General features: G+C 43.4%; 2 protein-coding genes across 4 annotated transcripts; one reads left to right on the top strand and one right to left on the bottom strand.

Moving 5' to 3' along the window:
* The first annotated feature begins 241 nt into the window (after positions 1-241).
* RPS27L (ribosomal protein S27 like) lies at positions 242-8,504 on the top strand. The gene is made up of 4 exons (XM_082198152.1): positions 242-391; positions 3,082-3,190; positions 5,137-5,247; positions 6,589-8,504. The coding sequence occupies exons 1-4, from the start codon at positions 386-388 to the stop codon at positions 6,615-6,617; spliced, it is 255 nt and encodes an 84-aa protein (XP_082054278.1). The 5' UTR covers positions 242-385; the 3' UTR covers positions 6,618-8,504.
* A 435-nt stretch (positions 8,505-8,939) lies between these two features.
* LACTB (lactamase beta) lies at positions 8,940-20,147 on the bottom strand. Of its 3 annotated transcripts, none has more exons than XM_082198078.1 (7): positions 19,878-20,147; positions 18,725-18,791; positions 15,477-15,667; positions 14,818-15,148; positions 14,010-14,175; positions 10,649-11,730; positions 8,940-10,485 (listed from the first exon to the last, which is right to left on the bottom strand). In XM_082198078.1, exons 1-6 carry the CDS (start codon positions 20,130-20,132, stop codon positions 11,166-11,168), a joined length of 1,575 nt encoding a protein of 524 aa, XP_082054204.1. In that variant the 5' UTR covers positions 20,133-20,147; the 3' UTR covers positions 8,940-10,485; positions 10,649-11,165. The 3 variants fall into 3 exon arrangements, with proteins under 3 accessions (XP_082054204.1, XP_082054203.1, XP_082054205.1); XM_082198077.1 differs by having other exon boundaries at positions 8,940-10,708; positions 10,763-11,730; XM_082198079.1 differs by lacking the exons at positions 8,940-10,485; positions 18,725-18,791; positions 19,878-20,147 and adding an exon at positions 18,376-18,400 and having other exon boundaries at positions 10,974-11,730.
* Between the last annotated feature and the right edge of the window lie 855 nt (positions 20,148-21,002).

Below are 21,002 nucleotides of genomic sequence, written 5' to 3'. Positions count from 1 at the left end.
AACTGGAAAACCAATAAAAATTTTATATATAAAAAAAGAAAAGAAATCTGGAGGGTGGATGGCGGCTAATGGTTTGAGGTTGAATCCTGACAACACAGAAGGACTGTTTTTTTGGGGGGGTGGGTGGGGCTGGACTCACTGGTTCTGGACGGGCAGCCGCGCCTTGGAAAAGCCAAAACGCCCTTCTCCAAACCATAGAGCACGGGCCCCTAGATGGTCTCTAGGAAGTGGGCGTGCCCGCAGCGCCCCGGGGGCGGGGCTTCTCGCCTGCGTCACGCGCCTGTGTTTGTATCTGCGCGTGTTTGGGGGCGCGGGGAGGGAAAGGCTGGCGCGGAGGGCGCTTCCGGCTGGCAGGGAGGAGAAGCAGCGGCGGCGAGGCGCCACCATGCCCGTGAGTGGGGGCCACTCGGAAGGCGGGCGGCGCGGCAAGGGTTAATGGGTGGGAGGGGGCAGAAAGAGGAGAGAAGCCCCCTCGGCTCTGCCGGTCGGGGGGCGGCTTGTCCCATTGCCTAAGAGGAGAGAAGGGGTGGGTGGGATGTTCCACTCTGTTTATGGGCGGGGGTGGAGCAGGACGTTTACGGTGGCGGGGGGTGGTGTTAAAAAAAAGCACTTATTCTACTTTCTGCGCACCCCCGTATCAGGTTCTAGCCACACACACGAACACTTCGCCACGATCAACGCCTCCGCCCCCGTGACAGGTCGTATGCCTTGATCCCAAACCCAGCACCGGGATCATCAGACCCATGCCCTTTCCCTGGAGAGGAATTCCCGGTGCCCACGGACTCCTGGCCACAGGCCAGCTGCGAAACCAGGCAGCTCTTTGTGCCTCCTCACCTCCACACGCTTCCCCTTAATGCGATGTACCATATGGATTCCTAGCCAGGGTCCAGCTGTTACTCTTTACCTGGGGATGGATACTGGGCAGTGTGTGGATCACTCTGGTGGAAGCACCAGAGCTCCCTGGAGTCTCAAAATTAAGTGTCAGAATAGGGGTGCATATAGGTGGAATATAGCTACATAACTGAGCAGATGGCCTGGTGGTGCAGGGAGTACGTGGCCTCCTTTCACTTTGGCATCTAGCTCAGGTATTTTACAGTTTTCTAGTCTGCTTTTCAGTTTAATTTTCCCATCCTGCATTTTGAGGCACTTGGTGCAGACAGATGGTAATCTTCAAAGTTCTTTTCCTTAGAGTCAGCTTATTCCTTTCATCATCACCACTCACAGGCACCTACTGGTGTTACAGTGGCTAATTTTAGAATCCACAACAGGCTGTCCAAGGAGAGACCTCTCTCTCTCAACCCCCCCCCCCCCTTTCAGTTATTCAGTGCACTCTTTCCAGGATCTGGTGCTCCTTCTGTTTACAACCAAGTCAATATAGTATTGAGCAAATTCAGCACACAAAGGCTATTGCCATATGGCGAATATTCTAACCCAGTGGCTCCCAATTAGCTAATTACTGAGGACCCCCTATTTTTCAATAGCCAATGATAGTTACCTTTACAAAGCAATTTTCTGAAAAAAATATGGGGTAGCATCTAATAAGCAAAGGATTTTAGGTATACTAAAAACCAGAGCTGAGTGATACCTAGTTTTCAACATCGTGGTATATCAGCAACTAAACATCACAAAATTCCAATATATCACAATGTCTGAAATGGGAGATTAGCATGGGGGAGAAGGGAAGGGGCAGCCGTGGTGATAGGATGGGTGGAGGAAGGAGAGGAAATGGAGTCACATCAAGTTGCCTTCAGCGAAGATACACATCCACTGTGGCTACTCCTGCTTTCCTGCTGACTAGCTCTGCCTCAATGCCAGGGGAAGGTAGTGCCATGGTGCCTTGAAGTGAGGGTGATAAGCTGCCCTGTTCTCAAATCAGCAGCAGTTATCAGCAGCATTATCAGCTGAGAGCTTCATGTGATATTGAGAGTACCTTGATATATTACTATGTATTGTCAGGTCAAAATTCTTGTCGCACTATGATTTCAAAACTGATTTTGGCCAATACAGTGGTGCCTCGCAAGACGAAATTAATCCGTTCCTTGAGTCTCTTCGTCTAGCGGTTTTTTCCGTCTTGCGAAGCAACCCTATTAGCGGATTAGCGCTATTAGCGGTTTAGCAGCTATTAAAGGCTTAGCGGCTATTAAAGGCTTAGCGGATTAGCGGCTAAAAGGCTCTTAGCGGCTTAGAAAAAGGGGGGGGGAGCGAAAAAAAATCGGAACACTTGCAAGACGTTTTCGTCTTGCAAAGCAAGCCCATAGGGAAAATCGTCTTGCGAAGCAGCTCAAAAACGGAAAACCCTTTCATCTAGCGGGTTTTCCGTCTTGCGAGGCATCCGTCTTGCGGGGCAGTACTGTATATTGAAAAATTGCACAGCGCTAAAACAGACCATAAAATTTGTGTTATTACCATGCAAAAATAACACAAATTTAGTTGGAGCGGCAAGGAATGGGGCCGCAGACCCCCTGGGTGCGTTCTTCGTGGACCCCTAATTGGGAACCACTGCTCTAACCCATAAGAGGAGTGTTCTTGTGATGTTAGTTTTTGGTGGAAAAGGTGGGAAGAGGTAAGCAGAGGAGGCAGTGGGCACAGGCTGGATGCCATTGTGGATTGTAGAGTGAGGAGTAGAAAGATCAGGCTTGGGGATCTTTGGGTCCCCAACTGTTGTAATGGGGGATTGTGCCCTGTGTCGTTACCATTTGGATTTTTGTGGCTTGGGGACCTAAATGGTTTGGGGGAACCCTGAGAGAAATACCCAACATAGGCGGGCAAGGATTAGGGAGACCAGGGTTCAAATTCCCACTCACTGGGGCTGAAGCTCACTGGGTGACCTTGGAACAGTCACTGCCTCTCAGCCTAACCCACCTCACAAAGTTGTTGTGGGGATTAAATGTATGCCACATTGATTGAGCCCCTTGGAGGAAAGGTGGGATATAAATGAAATAATCCTTGCAGGGAAAAGCGAGATATATAAACAACAACAACTATAATTCATAATATTCAGTAGAAAACACCTCTTTCAGCAAAGTTAGCAAACTCTGCTTTGTTGTACTCATGGCAATAACTCCCTAATATCTCACACAGCTGACCAGAGACTTAATTCACCCATCCCTAGAGGAGGAAAAGAGAAAACACAAAAAGAAACGTCTGGTCCAGAGTCCAAATTCCTACTTCATGGATGTCAAGTGTCCAGGTAACTATTATTTAAAGTGTTCTTCCTGCAAAGGACCACAGAAAACTTGTAGTAAGACAGCCTTTGGCAATCTAGTGTTCCAAAACATCTGGAGGACACCAAATTGGCAAAGACTGCAATAAGAGATAATGGCCTGCCACTTGAATTTGCATATTAACCTCTTCTCTTCTGGAGTAAAAGTATTGCGAAGGCATATGCAGTGGATCTGTGTAATTTTCTTCATTACTTTTATCATTTATCGGTTCCCAGGAATAAAAAAGAAGCAAATTCCTTGAGAATGAATTGTAATTATTCCACTTTTTGCCTTACCTGCTTCAACATCCCAATGAGCAACAAATAACATTTGATTTATTGAAGAATTAATTTAGTCCTGTATCCTTAACAAAAAATGTTCAGTGGTCTTGATAAATCCCTGATTTGCAAGATTGGTTATTCACTAACCATTTAGACAACACTAGACAATTTAATAGTCTCATAAGCAAATATTTTTAATAAATCTCATTGACCATAAAACTTTAAATATAAAGGATGTGAGGGGAATTACGGTACTTTAAGGAAAAACCAGGTACTTATTTCCTTCTGCACTTTTGAACAATGGCATCTGCCAGTCCTGCTGGCAGAGTAACATTCACTGGCGTGGCTCATTTTTCATTTTCATTACTGAAACACTGCAGCAACTTATCAGAAGAGTTTATTCAAAAGGTCAGGTTGATGAAATAGTTTCCTCCTCCTAAAGGTTGAAAGTGTAATTAATGGGAGATATTGTGTGTGTGTATCAAACCTTTTACAAGTGCTATCCAAGTACACCAGTGTTGTTTACAGACTGCAATCCTTTGCATACCTATCTATTCCCACTGAACTTGGTGAGACTTACTCCTAAGCGTACATGAGGTTTATTACATTTTTCAGCCTGCTGCCTACATATCTAGTTTGTGCTTCTGGAATTGGCTTTTTAAGGCTAAATGTTGTCTAAGGATGGAAATGTTGCATCTGACATTCTCTCACTTGCTGCAGCAAGAGGACAAATCTTTACCTTCTATTTATCAGCTCTTCAGGTATTTGAAGAGCGTGATCATGTCTCTGTCTTCTCCAGGCTCAACAATACCCAGTACTTCAACCTCCCTCATAGCAGTCATTTCCTATACGTTGACCATCCCCACTGTCCTCCTCTGAACTCATTCCAATTTTTCTTAAATTGTGGTTCCCAAACCTAAACACAGTACTTCAGTTGAGGTCTGACTAGTGCAGAATAAAGTTGAACTGTCACTTTTTGTGACTATAGTTTTATTAATATAGCTTAAAATAGCAGCAGTCTTTTTTCAAGCAGTTTCACACTGCTGACTCATGTTCAGCTTGTCGGTGACTACAATCCTGCCATCTATTTCTACAATCAATTTAATTGTAGGGCCAAACATTGTTTGTAAAATCAGACATACACCCTTTGGTTTTCTTAAGGTATGAAGCTTGTTGCATTTCTTTGAAAAGTTCTATTTTTGTTTTTGCAATTGTAAACATCTGTGATCTGTGTGACACCAGTACACATGTACAAAAACCCATTTTCTCATGGGCAAATGGGTTTGAGAAACACATTAAGAGTCTCTTCCTTTCTCTTCATAAATGGGCACTGTAACTGAAATACACTGACTGTCTGACCATTGGCACACACTCTGAGAACAAGTCAGAGCACATCTATTTTTATGAAATTAAATAAAGTTGTACAGGGGAAGAGACCCAGATTCAAGGTACCAAGCAGTTATGGACAGCACTTGGTGGCCTTAAGAAACCAGCTCACTTGTACCAATAGTAACACAGAGGCAAGAAAGACCTGAGAGGGCAATGCACATTATTTGACATCCCAGTCTAGCATTAGGTAATATGTTGGACACTCAGTGTAGTATCAGTGTGTAAGTCCATTGGAATGAAAAAATATGCTTTTTAAAATTCAGGATGCTACAAGATCACCACAGTATTCAGCCATGCTCAGATAGTGGTGCCCTGCGTAGGATGCTCGACTGTCTTGTGCCAACCAACAGGAGGCAAAGCCAGACTCACAGAAGGTAGGGGAAAACCACCTTGCTCCTTTAATCAGGCTTCTTCTGCGCAGATACACCATTTATGCCATGACCTTAGTATTCATTAACACAGGCAGCTTATTCAGGCAGTCTATGTGTTGAAATAAATTGTTGATTTTATCTCCTAATCTATTTGTAGATTTCAGAATTTCCCAGCCTGCTGGCTGGGACTTATGAGGAACATATGGTGGGGACCAGATTTGGGAAGGCTGTTCTAGAGCCATAGGGATTACCCATAGTTCATTGATTCAACACATGCATAAAGTATTAGCTTCAGTCCCTGTCATCTTCAATTAATGGCTTTTGGATAGCAGAGCCCAGAAAAACCTGTGCCTGAAACGAACAGAAGAGTAAATATTGGGCTAGATAGATCAATGGTCTGACTCAGTATGTGGCAGATTGGTTTGCTCAGTTCTGCACAAAACAGCTTTAATGTTAATGATTGGGCATGCATCTGGAAATATACTCAAACATCTTCAACCATTGAAGGGGGTAGGGTTGTTGTTTTTTGGCAGAATTTAGAACACAGCATTAAAATTCTTCTCAGAAACAAAAAGTGAGGCATCAGCACTTGAGGAAAAGCATATAATAAGCATATATAAGGCAGGGCCTTGGATGTAGGGAGTGGCTGGCTAGAAGACTCAAGTTTTCTGGAATGCCAACCAATCCACACACATTTAGCAGAAATTGCCGCTGATCAGTGCCTAGTCTGGATGGAAGGTCAGGGGAATACGCCATTTCTTAAAATTCTGTTCATTCTAGTGTGGCTAAAGTTGAATCACAAATGCAAGGACTCTTAAAAACCTAGATGAGCAAATGGGTTCAATGTTAAACGAGATTCTCAGCTGGCAGAATTGCAGCTTGGCAAAATTCCCAGAACTATTAAGTCGAGAGGTGCCATTGAAGTTAAAATTCTTAACCGAAAGATTTCCTAGTTGTTGAGCTACTCTGCATTTCAATAGGTAAAAATATTCTAAAGGTAAATTAACTGAGTGCAGTTCAATTATGGGAGATAACGCACTAGGATGGCAAGGCAGGGGACAGTGAGAGTTGAATTTCTTTAAAGGGAACTGAGAATATGATATAAAGATCAGTCATTCTGGCAGGGGGTGGGGGGAATCCCTACAGGAAGACAGAAAGAATATAAGCATTAATGCAAGTTTCCCAATGAGAACAATTTGACAAGGGAAACTCTGCACACTTGGATATTTACAAACACGAACATCCGCTGGGGTTATTTTACAAGTAGGAGCTTTGATTTTCATGTCACTGTCTGCAGTCTTTATAAGCTCTTTGGATCTCATGTATGGTACTATTTCTTTACAGGTTGCTCATTTAGAAGAAAGCAACACTGAAGAATTCCTGTGCTGCTGTAAATGATACCACTGGAAGCCTTATGTTTGACAGTGCTGCTTAATCTAGCAAGTTAATTATGTCTAGCTGTGGGGTGGGGTTTTGTGCAGATTTTGTGTATATGTTTAGGGGTAACCAAACTCTATTTTTATAGCTTTTATTATACAATGAACCTTGAATGAATAAGGCTGTTAATTATGTCATTTGAATGCATTTAGTGCATTTTTCTTCGCAGTAACAACCGGCTGATCACTGTGGTGAAGAAATTCAAATGCCAGTCTTAAAAAAAGGGAACAGTTTTTATATTTTAACCCTGCTGGTTTTGCAGCTATAGGGCCTAGTCTTCTTGGAACTTCTGATTTGCAAATCTCCACTGAAATGAATAAAAGCTATGCAAGAAGAAACATAGCTTACCAGTACTTGGGAAGGACTATAGCTCCATGGCTGAACATCTGCTTTGCATGCAGTACCCAGCACCCATAGGTGGGGCCAGGAGAGACGACTCCTTGAATTCCTGGAGAGCTGCTGCCAGTCAGTATAGACAATTTATGTTAAGATAAGTAATTCTACTTACTTCCAGCTGTGGGTCCTCCACCTCGATCCCGATTCTCCTCAAACGCTTCGGGATGTCCCTCCCCGTTTCATGGATGCAAAAGATCAAGATTATATATTAAACGCCATTGCTGTGCTCTGGTCTCAGAAAAACCCACAAGGATCCCTCCTTTTTCCTCCATTCTTCTTATTTCCTATAGAAAAAGAGCACCAGTTCAGAATCAGACCAATGCAGGGAAGATAGGCCTATGAATGCTTCCACTCTTGCTGTGAAGCCAGCAGAGAGAGGTGTCACAATGTGGCATGGAGATTAGGCCAAGGAGGCCACAGGAAAAGGATTATTACTGAGCCAAGTGGAACAATGGTCTGACTCAGTATAAGGCAGCTTCCTAGGTTCCTATTGGTTTATTGTTTTGGTAGTCTTGCCCAGGAAAAGTTCACAAAAGATGCTGATCCTATTTCCTGGCTGGTCAACTAACTGCACAGCACCTGACTAATGTTTTCAGAACCGGCTTGTGTTGCTGTGTGCCTCCCTGTTGATACAATGCAGTGCCCTTGTTAACTTTTCTGATTTTTTTTTAATGGGGAGGCACTGTCGTTCAGTGTTAGATCACATACTTTGCATGCAGACAGCAGATGAAGGAAAAGAAGATGGAGAGCTTCTCTGCCTGTCAGAGGAAGCAGCAGTGAGCTAGTTGGGTAAATGGACTGACCTAGTAGACAGCAACTTCTCATGTTCTTGTACTCAAATTGATTATCCATTTGGGAGAGCATGGGACTCTTAATCTCAGTTGTGGGTTTGAGCCCCAAGTTGGACAAAAGATTCCTGCATTGCAGGGGATTGGACTAGATGATCCTTGGGGTCCCTTCCAACACTACAATTCTATGATTCTATAGACTGTTTTCTGCCTCTTGAACTGCTGTTTATAGCCTGTACTACATAGTCAGCAGAATGACATGCATTTCACTAGTTCTGGTCAGTAGAGCAAATAATGACCCACAGTACTAAAACCAGAAATGCAAGTTGCTGCAAGGAGTACTAAATTGTGGATTGGTGTTATGGCGGTTGCATTTCTGACTGGTTTGAGTATTTTATCAGGCATTAAGAGAATTCACTGCAGATTAACTTTAATCATAATTACTACAGCCTGTGTCTTATTCCTTACTTGGTAATATTCAAAACATAAGTCTCAAAACCATCATTAGAGGTACATGGGCCTCCTTCCAAGTTGGAAGCGTCTTAGTTGATCAGTAGTTGTCTCTTTCCTCAACTAAAGCTGTGTTTTGTGCTTTTTTAATTTGTCTGCATTAGAATCAATAAACTGCTTGATATGAAATCTGAAAGTGTGAGCTGCCTTACTGCACTTCTTAAAAAGTTAACCTGTCTTGCTTTATCCAAGGAATTGTTAATTTAGGTAAATGTATAAATTGTAGTTACACATTCATTTGTGAACCAGTTTGTGTAGGTTTAGCCCCAGCAAAGAGACTTTGTGCTTCTTTAGGGACTATTTCAAAAGTTTCAAGATGACACACTCTTGTGACTAACAGTGGATGAGGGGCTTCTTAAAGAAGCTTCCAGTTAAGGACCCCCCCACTGTCTTACTTTCCCGTCCTTCTATACCTCTATCATCCCCATGCTGTTTTTACAAATGCTGCTCTACACTTCTTAAAACTACAAGGAAGCAAGATAGCTGTTGTCCCAGATTCCAGAATTTACACCTCTTGCCAAAAAGGGGGCAAATGCAATTGAACATGATGTAGCACCCACAGCCACTTGAACTTCGTCAACAACAATTTATTGGTTAAGGCATACAAAAAGGCTAGTCAATAATAAAAGGATCCAAATAGGCATTTTACATAAGCATAATTAGTTCAGCCAAATTTCAGATTGCTGGAGAAAAGGCAGGGGCAGGAGAAAAAGAAACATTTAACATGATTTATATAAGGATCATTGTGACAGATCAGTCATTTAGCACCTAGGCCAACCCTCCTGAACCTCATACCCTTGAAGTTTTGTACTACAATTCCCACCAGCCCCAGGACTCCACTCTTACAACTAGCAGCTATGACTAAAAAAGTGAAGAAGATGGTGCACCAGGCTCTCGGAGGAATTCTAGGCTAATAAAACAACAACAAAGGACCATCTTGGATATGCTTTCTAGAGAAGAGCAAGTAGAAAGAAAAAATGTCAGGTGCAGCCTCAATCTATGCATATTCACTTGGGAGCACGTCTCATATATTCAACAGGGCTTACTCCCAAGAAGATGCACATAGGAGTGAAGCTTTTAAATAAATGTAAACTTCTCTTAAAGCTTTCAAATGGCTGTTTCCTACACTTCACAAACAATACACGCAGTAAAGTGTTGACTGGCAGGGAGCAACATTGGCAGCCTATTGTGATCATGCCTACCTGAAACCAACTACAATTTTGCTATTGTGAAGCAAACATGACATCAAAATTCCACACACACACCCGACTACCTTCAAGTCTAGGAAATTATCACTGGGTGGGCAAGTTCTTAAACTATTAAAAGCAAAATAGCAGCACCCGACATAAACTTAAGAGTCTCTTGTAAAGTCAATCCCACCAGAACTGCAGGATTTATTACCTTTCTGTACTTTGCATCAATGTTACTGAAGTGGAGGGTTGAGCCCTGCTAACGGTTCCAGCAAGAAAGGGAAGGAGGTCCTTTGACTGTCCCTAAGGGGCTGACGGGAATTGTTGCTCTCAGGAGCTCAGTCCCTGCTGCCTTTCTCTGTCTGTTATTGAGAGCTGGCACCCAAAAGCAGGCATAGCAGAACCAAAACCCTGCATGATTAATGGACCTCTGTTGCTCTCCTGCTGTCTTGGCACAACTGTACTTGAGTCAAGCGGTGCCTGTGGCAGTCATCCCCTGGGTTTTCGCCACTCCTGTCTAGGCCTAGGTGATGTATCAATACATTGCCCAAGACCAATATGAGGGCTGTGATGGCAGTTTCATCAGGCGGTATATTCTGAGTGAAACGGTTGCTGCTCCCAAGTGCCCAGTGTGCCGAAGGAGAAACAAGCTGCAGCCAGGTGCTGTAGGCAGAGGGACTCAGGAGCAGCGGTGGTTTCACTTGCCATATACCGCCGGGTGAAACTGCCACCGTGCTCTGGCCGAAGGCAGAGGCAGCCTTGTGAATGGAGCTTCCCAGGCTCTGGGCGCTTGGCTACTGTCACCTGGCTCCTTTCGTCTGGGTGAGCTGCATCTTTCCTCCAGGGGTGGTCGGTCACCCGGGAGTAAAGACCCGGCACGCTTGCTGGGGTGTAGGGGAAGGCAGACAAACGGAAGGAGCCTGACAGGCTCTGTGTGCTTGGCTACCACCCGGCTGCCTTCACCCAGGAGGGTGGGGTGTGTCTTTCCCCCCAGAGTGGTCTTTCACCCCAGGAGGAAAGAGACAGTGTGACTACTTGCTTGGGTGAAGGCAAAGGCAGGCAAAGGCACAGATCCTGACAGACTCTGCACTACCACTGTCTGGCTGACTCCCTCCATCCCCAGTGTCTGGCAAGAGGAACAAGCTGCACTGACCTCAGCTCCTGGCCAATGCAGCTTGTTCCTCCCTCTGTTTCAACATCATGGTGTATCGTCAGATCGGGATGTTTGGCTGGTACATCACAATGTTGAAAAGCTGGCATCGCCCAGCCCTACCCCTCTCAATCTTTCAAATACAACAGTGAAAGTTAAAAGTCAATTTCTCAATTAAGATCAGAGAATGAAGAAGTGAAATGATGTGATTGGCAACTAGATTTGGCTTTAGGTGGCAAAAGTTACCACTGCTCACACTTTTGGCAACTTGCACCCGAGAAATACCTTTAATGAGAGTTTGCTTGACCCACATGGCTGCTTCCCTGAGTAGTGAGTTTGAATGCAGCACAACCAACATAGAATGGGGACATGGCATTGCAATATGATGCTTTCAGTGCTATGGACACCTGTCAGTATATATAGCTTTCCGCATTTCTTTTGGAACCTTGTTTAATCCTGTAAGGAGCTGCTTTTAACAGTGTACTGTGCCAACTTATCCTGTTCAAATTCCATTGCAATCTTTAAGGCAATGCTGCTAAGGGAAACAGACTGCATATTACAAATAACTGTGACCACCACACCCTTGGGTGGCACCAGGGGGCCACTGTTTGAAGCTGCAGAGTCTGGCTCTTCAGGAAGAATGAGCAGGACGCTGCTTGCACCCACTGCCCCACCCGTGTGGTAGGCATAGTGTCGCTGCCGCCTGCAGAAGCCATATTCCTGCTTATTCTCCACCACACTCCACGCCATCCCATATTTAACATCTTTGTCCCCAGGTGCTTTTGTGTTTGGAACTGGCCTCCACATCATCGCTACGGTGCCAGGTTTGAGATAACCAGGAAGGAGTCCAGCAGCAAGGTTTTCCAGCTGTCCAAGTTGATAGCCATACAGCATAGCGTTGCCAAATTTAAGAAGGTCGCTCACTGTGGAGAGGAAGCCACCACCAGCCCACTTGTAGGAGTTGTCCACGTAGGGTGCATTGACCAGACGGCCTTTTTTGTTGTGAATGTAGTTCCTGGAGGGGGAAGCAAGAAGGATGGTCATCCACAAAGAAAAGTAAGCAACTATTTCATTCAAATGTGCCACAGGCAAACTTCAGAAATTGCACGCAAGAAGAAAGCAAAAGATGGCGATAACCCAGGCACAGGCAAACTTGGCCCTCCAGATGTTTTTGGGACTACAACTCCCATCATCCCTAGCTAACAGGATCAGTGGTCAGGGATGATGGAAGTTGTAGTCCCCAAAACATCTGGAGGGCCGAGTTTGCCTATGCCTGTGATAACCAGTGCAATGTTGTTGTTTTTTCAAATGGGGAAGCTTTGCCCAATTAACAAGCACCACTCAGCTATTTGCTGGATTCACCACTGCTTGGTTCCACATCTCAGCATGGAGCTGCTTTACTATGAAAGGTAAGAGGACAAGTTGCACTAGAACAGCAGAAAGGAAACAAGGCTATCAGTACTCTAGCCACATCATTGTACTGCTGAAGGCTAGACCTCCAAGTACACTGATGAGCCTCTTGGGCAGTAAAGCTCTTGTATGCATTCAAGGCCAGCCCTACTTCACTGTAAAGTAATGAAGATACCTCAAAACTCGGTCCCTCCAAATCTGAAATCTAGGTGAGAACCCTTCCTCACAGCTTTCTGAATTAAAAGACACACAGCAAAAATGCCAGTAAACAGCTTGCCAGCCATGGAAACTGGAGGATTTTGAGGGCTGTGGAACTGTAGGTATGAACAAATTTAAGCACTATTAACTTGGCTGTATTATGATCTTAGATCTAGGCCAAAACTCACTCTGCTTCTTATACTTGGCTCTTTGAAAAAGGTATGACTACAAAATAGGTACGTAGAGTGGTACCTCAGGTTACAGACGCTTCAGGTTATGTGATTTTGTGTTGCGTACTGCACCGAACCCGGAGGTACCAGAATGAGTTACTTCTGGGTTTAGGCGCTCGCGCAGAATCGCTAAATCATGCTATGCGCAGAAGCGCCGAATCGCGACCCATGCGTGCACAGACGCGGTGCTGCGGGTTGCAAACATGCCTTCTGCACGGATCACTTTTGCAACCTGAGGTTCCACTGTACTATCATCTCAGTCTTGGATTATGTAAATACAAAGAGAACCACAAGGTGGCAGTGAACTCTGATTTTAGAACATCACTCCCAGACATGCTGAAGCATTACATTAAGCTTATCAGCTCCCCTTAATTTTGCTTGGAATTATGTGAACTGCTACATATGATTTATTTTCATTTATAAAAATTAAGGGCTTGTCCATTTTCCTCAAGTCACTGTCCCTAACAATTTTTCCAAAATATAAGCTTCTTAACACTAAACATCCACAATGTTCCCTGTGACATGTCCCTTGGGAATTGTCCATACTTTCTAACAGCAATAGCTGTGCCGTTTTTACTTTTTGTGAGGGTGTGAGGGAGTTTCTTTCTAAGCAGTTGATTAACACAACATATTGCTTTTGATCTCTTAATAATTTGTAATTAAAACTCCTGCTCATCTGGGGATCATTGAATGGCTAGCATTAAATGGGCACTATGGGGGGGGGGGAGAGAGAGAGGGTACCCAAGGCATGGGAACTATTGGAAACCATTCATCAGGGCTATTCCAAACTTTAAAATGTTTCTACAGAATTTAACTCAATATTTAACTAAATTTTAAGAATTGGCAGTGTCTTTATTACCTGCACCAACTACTAATTCTTCATCTTGTTCTAAAGCAGCCCTCCTCAACCTGATGCCTATAGTTTTGGACTACAACTCCCATCAGCCCCCAACAGCATGGCCATATGGCACAGGGAGTAAACAGTGTTTTCATGCACTCTGGCTTCCATAACGGTGTCCCATTGTGCCAGAAGCAGTTCAGTCATGCTGGCCACCTGCCATGGAAAGCTGTCTACAGATAAAAGCCGGCTCTCTCGGCCTGAAAGCGGAGATGAGTGCTGCACCCCCTAGTCGATTTCGACTGGACTTAACCATCCAGGGGTCCTTCAGTATGGTTGTGCTGCTGGAAGTTGTAATCCCAAACATCTGGAGGGCACAAGGTAGGGGAAAACTGAGCTATGCACAACTCCAACGGAGCCAATAACTGCTCAGTTGTGAATGAGAGAAAATAAGGCTGTTGCGGAGGGGACATGCCATATAAAGATACACAAGTGCTTCTGTCAGTGTCAGTGGAACCCAGATTGCTGTGGATATTCCAAAGAACATATTTTATTAAGCCAAAACAAATGAACAGCAACTGTTGCAAGCCTATGGGACATGACTGCATGGAAGTTTACCTCGCTCTGTTGTATATAAGGGGCTCATTATCATCCAATCCTGTTGCCAGCATATCCAGGTCACTAAATATTTTCAGCATGTAGTCTGTGAATTTATGACCAGAGGCTCTCTCCACAACAGCACTCAGAAGAGTAAATCCATGAGTTGAATACAAAAACTGGCTACCTTGAAGGGAAGAAAGGTACATTTTATACATAGTTTATGCTGTGAGACTGGAGAAACCAGTATAAGTTGCAGTTTCAGCTCAATTTGGGGAGACCACTTGAAGCATCCATTGTGTTGAACATCCATTTGTTTGATTTGTTCATTGCAAACAGCTGAAGGTCTGTAAATTTTGATAATAAACCAATTTGCAATGGGGGGTTGAATAATTTCGATTGCAACTGTATACTCACTCTTTGGAACATAGGAAGCTACCTTATATAGTCAGACTATTGCCTATCTAGATCCAGGCTGTCCACACAGACTGGCAGCAGCTCTCCATGGTTCTTCTCAACCACACCAGAAAATGGTAAGAATCTAAGCAGAGACCCTCTGCATGAAAGAATGGGGCTTTATTTCCTCCTCTTCAGATCCCCACAGAACAGACATAGATACATTTCATGCAAACAGTGGAAGATACCAAACTTAAAAGAGGAAGAGTACAGAAATAAAGACCTACTTCAAAATGAAAATGGAGTAGGCAAAGATAGTCAAACCTTTTCTCAATGAAAAAGTAATGTTGAAACAACCAAGTTATGTGAGCTTCCATAAGGCATACTGACAACACAGCTGTACTAAACAGTTTGGATTAAATGTACAACTCACCTGGTTTAAAGAACAAAGGATCGTTTTTAAATAAGTTCAGTGAATCAATCACATTATCAAATTTTTCTTTCAAATAATATTCTTTATGTTCAAACTCTGATTTTTTCTTTTCACTTTTGGAAGGTTTGCCTTCGTGTTCCGGCTTGGCTTTAGCAAAGTCAGTTTTTTCAGAGACTTTGTCTTCTTTCTCTCTGTCAGATGTTGTGATATCTTTTGTAGCCTTCAGGGTTCTGTTGGCCTTTTCCTTCTCTTCTTTTACTTTGGAAATATCTTTCTCATAATGGCGAATCCCACTTAACTGTGAAGTGAGCAGTCTTGTTGTAATGGTGACCTACATTTTAAAAAGATCAGCTCAAGTAAACAGTGGAGTGATACCACATGCTACCATCAACAAAAAACTTTCCAACATTTGGGGTGGGGACTTGTCAATGACAATCCATTGATCTGCTGACACTTAACTAGCCTTGCTAAAGTCAGCAGGATAACAGAGGGATGCCCCCCATCCCAATAAAGAAAGCTATATTCCTACTACATGTGCTTCATTCTTCTTAACAAGAGAGTTATTGTGTGTTAGTCACTATTAAACATGTTACAGATGACTGGATATCCAAGAAATTCCTTCAAACCACCACTTAACGCTGGTGAATGGCCTCATTTACCTTTTCACCTTCATATTCTTTTTCAGGAAATTCTGGAACATACTTCTGCACTGGAGCATCTAAATCCAGCTTTCCTTCCTCCCACAACTTTGCAACAGCAACCATAGTCAGAGGTTTGCTAATGCTTGCAATTCGCAGGACGGTCTCTGGCTTGCAGAGCACACGGTTCTCCACGTCAGCATAACCCATTCCTTTAAGGGAATAAGCAGATTACTGTCAAGTGGTGTTTTGTGCACTGGAATGCCTCAGGCTCTTTGAAAGATCAAGTTGTTTGAGGCTGCGTACACACCATATCTTTAAAGCACATTACTCCCCCCAGAGAATCCTGGAAACTGTTAAGGGTGCTGGGAATTGTAGCTCTGTGAGGGATAAGCTACAGTTCCCAGGATTCTTTGAGGGAAGCAATATGCTTTACTGGATGGTGTGTATGCAGCCTAAGACTTCTCAAAGACTTTTTGATAATTTCCTCTTCTCAAGACAGACAGATGTGAGTTAGGCATAATATCTAGCTTTGGTCTGTTTGCACATCAAATGAATAGCAGCACTTCATTAACATCCATGATAAGAGATATTGTGTGTGGCAAACATGTTTGTTCCTGTATCAATACAAAGTTATCAAGTCTAGGAAGGGAGAATGGCTACCACATTGAGCTCTGAGGATGCATGAGAGGGCTAGAAAGAAACCCAAGGAAACAAATGTTTTTTAACAAAAACATAGATGCCATTTAAGATCCTAATTGGAGTTGGAGAGAGGAAGAGAAAAGCTGAAAAGAGACAACGTATCAGAGTTCAAATAAATGTTTGCTGTCCTGAGAAATGATTATACAGGTCACAGTACAAATTAGACCTGCCCAAGCCAGATTAAGGGATGGCACCTCCGTGTGGCAAGCAAACATCTTCAAGAGGGAATGTTTTGAGTCAGTTTATTAGAACTTTCTGAGCAAGTCTTATTTGGGCACATTTGTTATAACTCTCATCAACTTTACAACTCTTTTGGGAAGAACAAAAAAACCTTTCTTACATCAAATATTTATGCAAGTGGTATGAAGGTCTCAGATTATGAGGGGGCATTCCATTTCAAGTGATCCAATGACTTTTACCTTACCATTTTATATTGCTTTCAGTTTCAGTTTCTTATAAGTAATATAACACAAGGTCCAATATCTCAGTTTTTAATTTTTTATCTCATCCTGTTTTTGGGTTATGAGGGTTTGAAATTTCAAAAAATTGATAAATTTGGCCTTGCCAAGACTATACAAAAACCTTAAAAGCTCAGCCCAGAATTGAGATATTTCAAAACTAAAAATACCAATCTCTTCAGAACTTCATGGGCTTTAATATGTCACATGATGGACTTACTCTAAATGCTAAAGTTAAGTTACAAATTTAAAATTTTGAAAAGCGATTTTCAAAGGTACAAAATATTTTTTTAAATGTGATCCCACTGAGATCCCAAGATGACATTTTGCAGGTAGCTTTTAGAAATATGAAATAATAATATTTTTTGGAAAATATTAATCATATTACTTTTTTAAAGAAAAAAACAGCGGATGGTGGCAAGATAAGCAATATCATTCTTTAAAATACTTTAAAAATATTTTAGCATCTAGCACAGCACATTACAATTGCTAAAACAATAATCTAATCCTGGCTGCTTGCGTTCAACTGTTGTTGTTTTTTTAAACTATCTTTACATTTAACTATAAAAACTATTTAACTATCTTTTAAAAACTAAATAGTACATCAAGATTCTCATGAATCTCAAGTAGTCCATGACAGGGGATATTGGGAATTATTGCAGGAATTCATTCTGAAGTTTAGTTAATGTGCACCATAGGCATTTTTTAAAAAAGGATTAACACATAAATGGAAAGAATAAGTTAGTTTTGAGAAGTAGTTATTAAGAAGGAGTACATCCTTTCCTGCCACAGAGAAAAATAGGTGACCAGGTGAAACTGCAATGACATAAAGTCATGCCCATTTATTTCAGTACAGACAACTTGGACACACACCACAGGCTACATTTTGCATCATATTCATTATTTAAGCATAGCAGACATGAATGTGTGGGTAACCCAGCTGAAATAGGAGGGCATACAGCACTTCCTTTTTCGTATCAGAGTGAGCTCCTCTGAAAAGGTTTTCATAGCTAAATGTGCAAAGCGATGCTGTGCAGAAGCTTCTGGCGCTGGATAAGTTGCTGTGATGCCACACAAGTGTTTACAAAGCTTGCCTTGGTCAGCAAGTCAAGCAAGAAGCAGGTAAACCCACAGCTAATGAGGTAAGAAGAAAGTGGATAAAGCAGTGAATCAAAATACAGGAACGCATGAGGGAAGGGTTGATGGTGCAGGCTGAGACCTGATGAAACAAAGAGCAGAATAAGCAGCTAGTTCAGCAAAGGAGGAACTGGTCTCAGAAGCTCAGGGCCTAAAGGAGGAGGCTGCATGCTGTTGAGAAAGGGAAGAGGTAGTGCCAAACAGCAGGGAAGGCAAGAGCCCAAGTTGCTAAAGGAAGCAGGACAGAATAGGCAGTGGGCTGGAAAGGGTGGACAGAAGAGAAAGTTTTGGAAGCAACGGGACTAGAGAACCAAGCAGGCACCGTCACCTTGCCAGATCTTATTCCATCACAACAGCATTAGGACAGGAAAAGCCACACTGGGAAAATCCTTGTTTCTATCCTGCTCCCGCTATGTGTACCGCTAACACAGGATTTAAAATGTTATTTTCATAGTCTTTGTACTATGAATATACCATTGGTTAAAGTGGTATTTTAAAAACACCCCCCACCCCCAGGCCTTAGGGAATTGATGGGAACCCAAAACAGGGAAACAAGGCCCAAGAACAAAAGGGGGTGGAGGGGAAAATTCACCAGTGTGGCATCTTAAAAGGCTATTACCCACCAACGAGCATACACACGATCCCACCCCATTCCTGCTAGCAGCCAAATGATAGCGGAATTATAACTGACAGGCATGGCAGGAGAATACTGTTGCTCCAGAGGAATGAGGAAGCTGGCTAGCCAGCCAGCCATCCTGTGAACATTACTGACTTACATCACAAACTTATGTTTCTCCTCAAATTTTGTATTTGGATAGCTTTCCTCCCCCCTGCATCCTCAAAAGAGCTATAGAAAGTATATTAATGAATGATAATCTTAAATGGAATATATTTTTTAATATAAAGACAACCCCTGCCCCTGCATACAAGAAGTCTTTGACAAACAATAAAAACACATTAATCCTCACTTACCTTCTAACCAAATTTCTTTGCCATCTACAGAAACTCCAGCTACTATTCCAGGAGCTCCCACTTCATCCTATTGGAATAAAATACAACTTTGACTTTCTGAATTCTCCTAATCCTTCTGATGCGCCAATCCTAAGAGTGTGTCTTAAAACCCCCCACAACCATTTAAATCTCATTTAATTCCATTACAGCCACATACCCTTGCCCACATCAATGGAGGTGGAGAAGAAACCACCCTCTTCCTCCTTCCCCAAGCCAAAATTTTGCTAACTGGATCACAATTTTATTCTCTTGTGTTAGTAATCAGATATATTTACTGAGGCCTTTGGAGGCACCAGTGCTGCATATGCTTCAGAGTCTTGAGGACCTTTCTCTTGTGCTAGTTTAGTTTAACGTCAATACGATTTTAAAGATTTATTTATTTTTATTGCAAGGGGTTTATAGTATGCTGTAAACGACCCTGCAATCTTCAGATTAAGGGTGGTCTAGAAAGAGACTAAGAGTTTGGAGGATGCAAAGTGAGCAGAAGATTCTCATGAGGATGCTCTATTCTGTCTTGGTCACAATTTAAGGATATTGACAAGCTGGAACATGTGCAGAGGAGGGTGACCAAGATGATAAAAGCTGTGGAAACCAAGCCTTATGAGGAAAGGTTGAGGGAGTTGGGATCGGATAGCCATCTTCTAATATCTCAAAGGCTGGAAGATGGAGCAAGCTTGTTTTCTGCTGCTCCAGAGAGCAGGAACCTGAACCAATGGATTCAAATGCCAAGAAAGGAGATTATGACGAAACCATAGGAAGAACTTTATAACTGTAAGAGCTGTTCAACAGTGGAATGGACTACCTCAGACTGTAGCGGATTCTCCTTTATTGGAGGTTTTTAAACAGAGGTTGGATGCCCATCTACCAGATTCTTTTGCTGTGATCCCTGCATTGCAGGGGGCTGGACTAGATGACCCTTGGGTTCCCTTCCAACTCTATAATTCTATATACTTGTATTGCACACTTAAGGCATCCCATGCAGACGGGGGACTAAATTTTTATCATAGTTTATGCTATGTAAATTCAGAACTTTGCCGTTCGGTCCATAAGAACAAAACAAAACCGGGCGGCGGCGGCATAAACTTTGGCCCTCGGCCCCTCCCCGCCTTCCCACCTTCAGCCGCTGGAGCAGGTCCCTGCTGCTGGCCACGGCCCGGGCGAAGCCCTTCTCCGGCCGAGGGCCCTCCCGCTCTTCCTCGCTCCCCACAGCCGCCGCCGCCGCCGCCGTCAGGGCCAGCCCCAGCCCCACGGGGCCCAGTCGCCAGCGGCTCCCGCGAGAGGGCGGACTCCATGGCGCCCCCGGCCCGCCGCTCCCCGGGCGCCTCACGGGCAGCAGGACCCTCCGCGCTGCCGCCAGCCCTCGCAGCATGGCCGGCCAAGAGCTGCCTCGCTCGCCCGGCTCCGGCCTAGGCCCGCGTTGCTAGGAGACGCGCCAGGCAGGAGCAGGAGCCCCCCGAGGGCATCGAGCGGAGCCACCCGCAATCAGACAGCGCAGGAGCCCATCGAGCGCATCGAGCGGGGTCTTGCGGGGCTTGTTTTATCCCTGCGGAGCCACATTGGATTCTCACTGTGCCAGACAGCCAGCCCTCCCTTCTGTATTCATCAGTGCCTGCCTGCCTTCTTTCTTTCTTTCTTTCTTTCTTTCTTTCTTTCTTTCTTTCTTTCTTTCTTTCTTTCTTTCTTTCTTTCTTTCTTTCTTTCCTTTCTCCTTCCTTCCTTCCTTCCTTCCTTCCTTCCTTAGTATACTCAACATATCTCCTGAGTGTGCAGTCCCATTCATCTATTACATTTAGAATTATCCAACGTTTTATATTTATCCAGCTTTTAGATTTATTAAGGTTTTTATCCAAATGCAATTTGGATTTTAAACGCAGTGTAAGGTAGACTCTGTGGGAGTATATTGTATTTAATTATGGGGTATCAGAGTTTTTAGGGGGTTAACCAGGTTGGGATAGCTGGGACAGCAGGCATGTTGTCTTGTTGTTTTGAATGTCTGGTGTAGATTTTTCAATTTCCTTGTTCTGTATGGGATAATGACAATAAAGATTATCGTATCGTATCATATATTTTTATCCCACCTACCCTCCAATGAGCTCAAGGCGGCACCCAGGCTTATTGTTTGCTTAATGTTTAAAAATCTTGTTGGATTAATGTTTTGAAATCATGTCTGATTTTTATTTGTAACTATTTTTAACTGAAACTTTTTAGAACATTACAGAATGCTTCCCCCACCCCCAAA

Source organism: Podarcis vaucheri (genome assembly GCF_965113315.1).
Source record: "Podarcis vaucheri genome assembly, chromosome: 14".
Lineage (NCBI taxonomy): Eukaryota > Metazoa > Chordata > Lepidosauria > Squamata > Lacertidae > Podarcis > Podarcis vaucheri.
The sequence above is the reverse complement of the archived record's forward strand: the minus strand, read 5'-3'. Positions and strand labels throughout refer to the sequence as shown.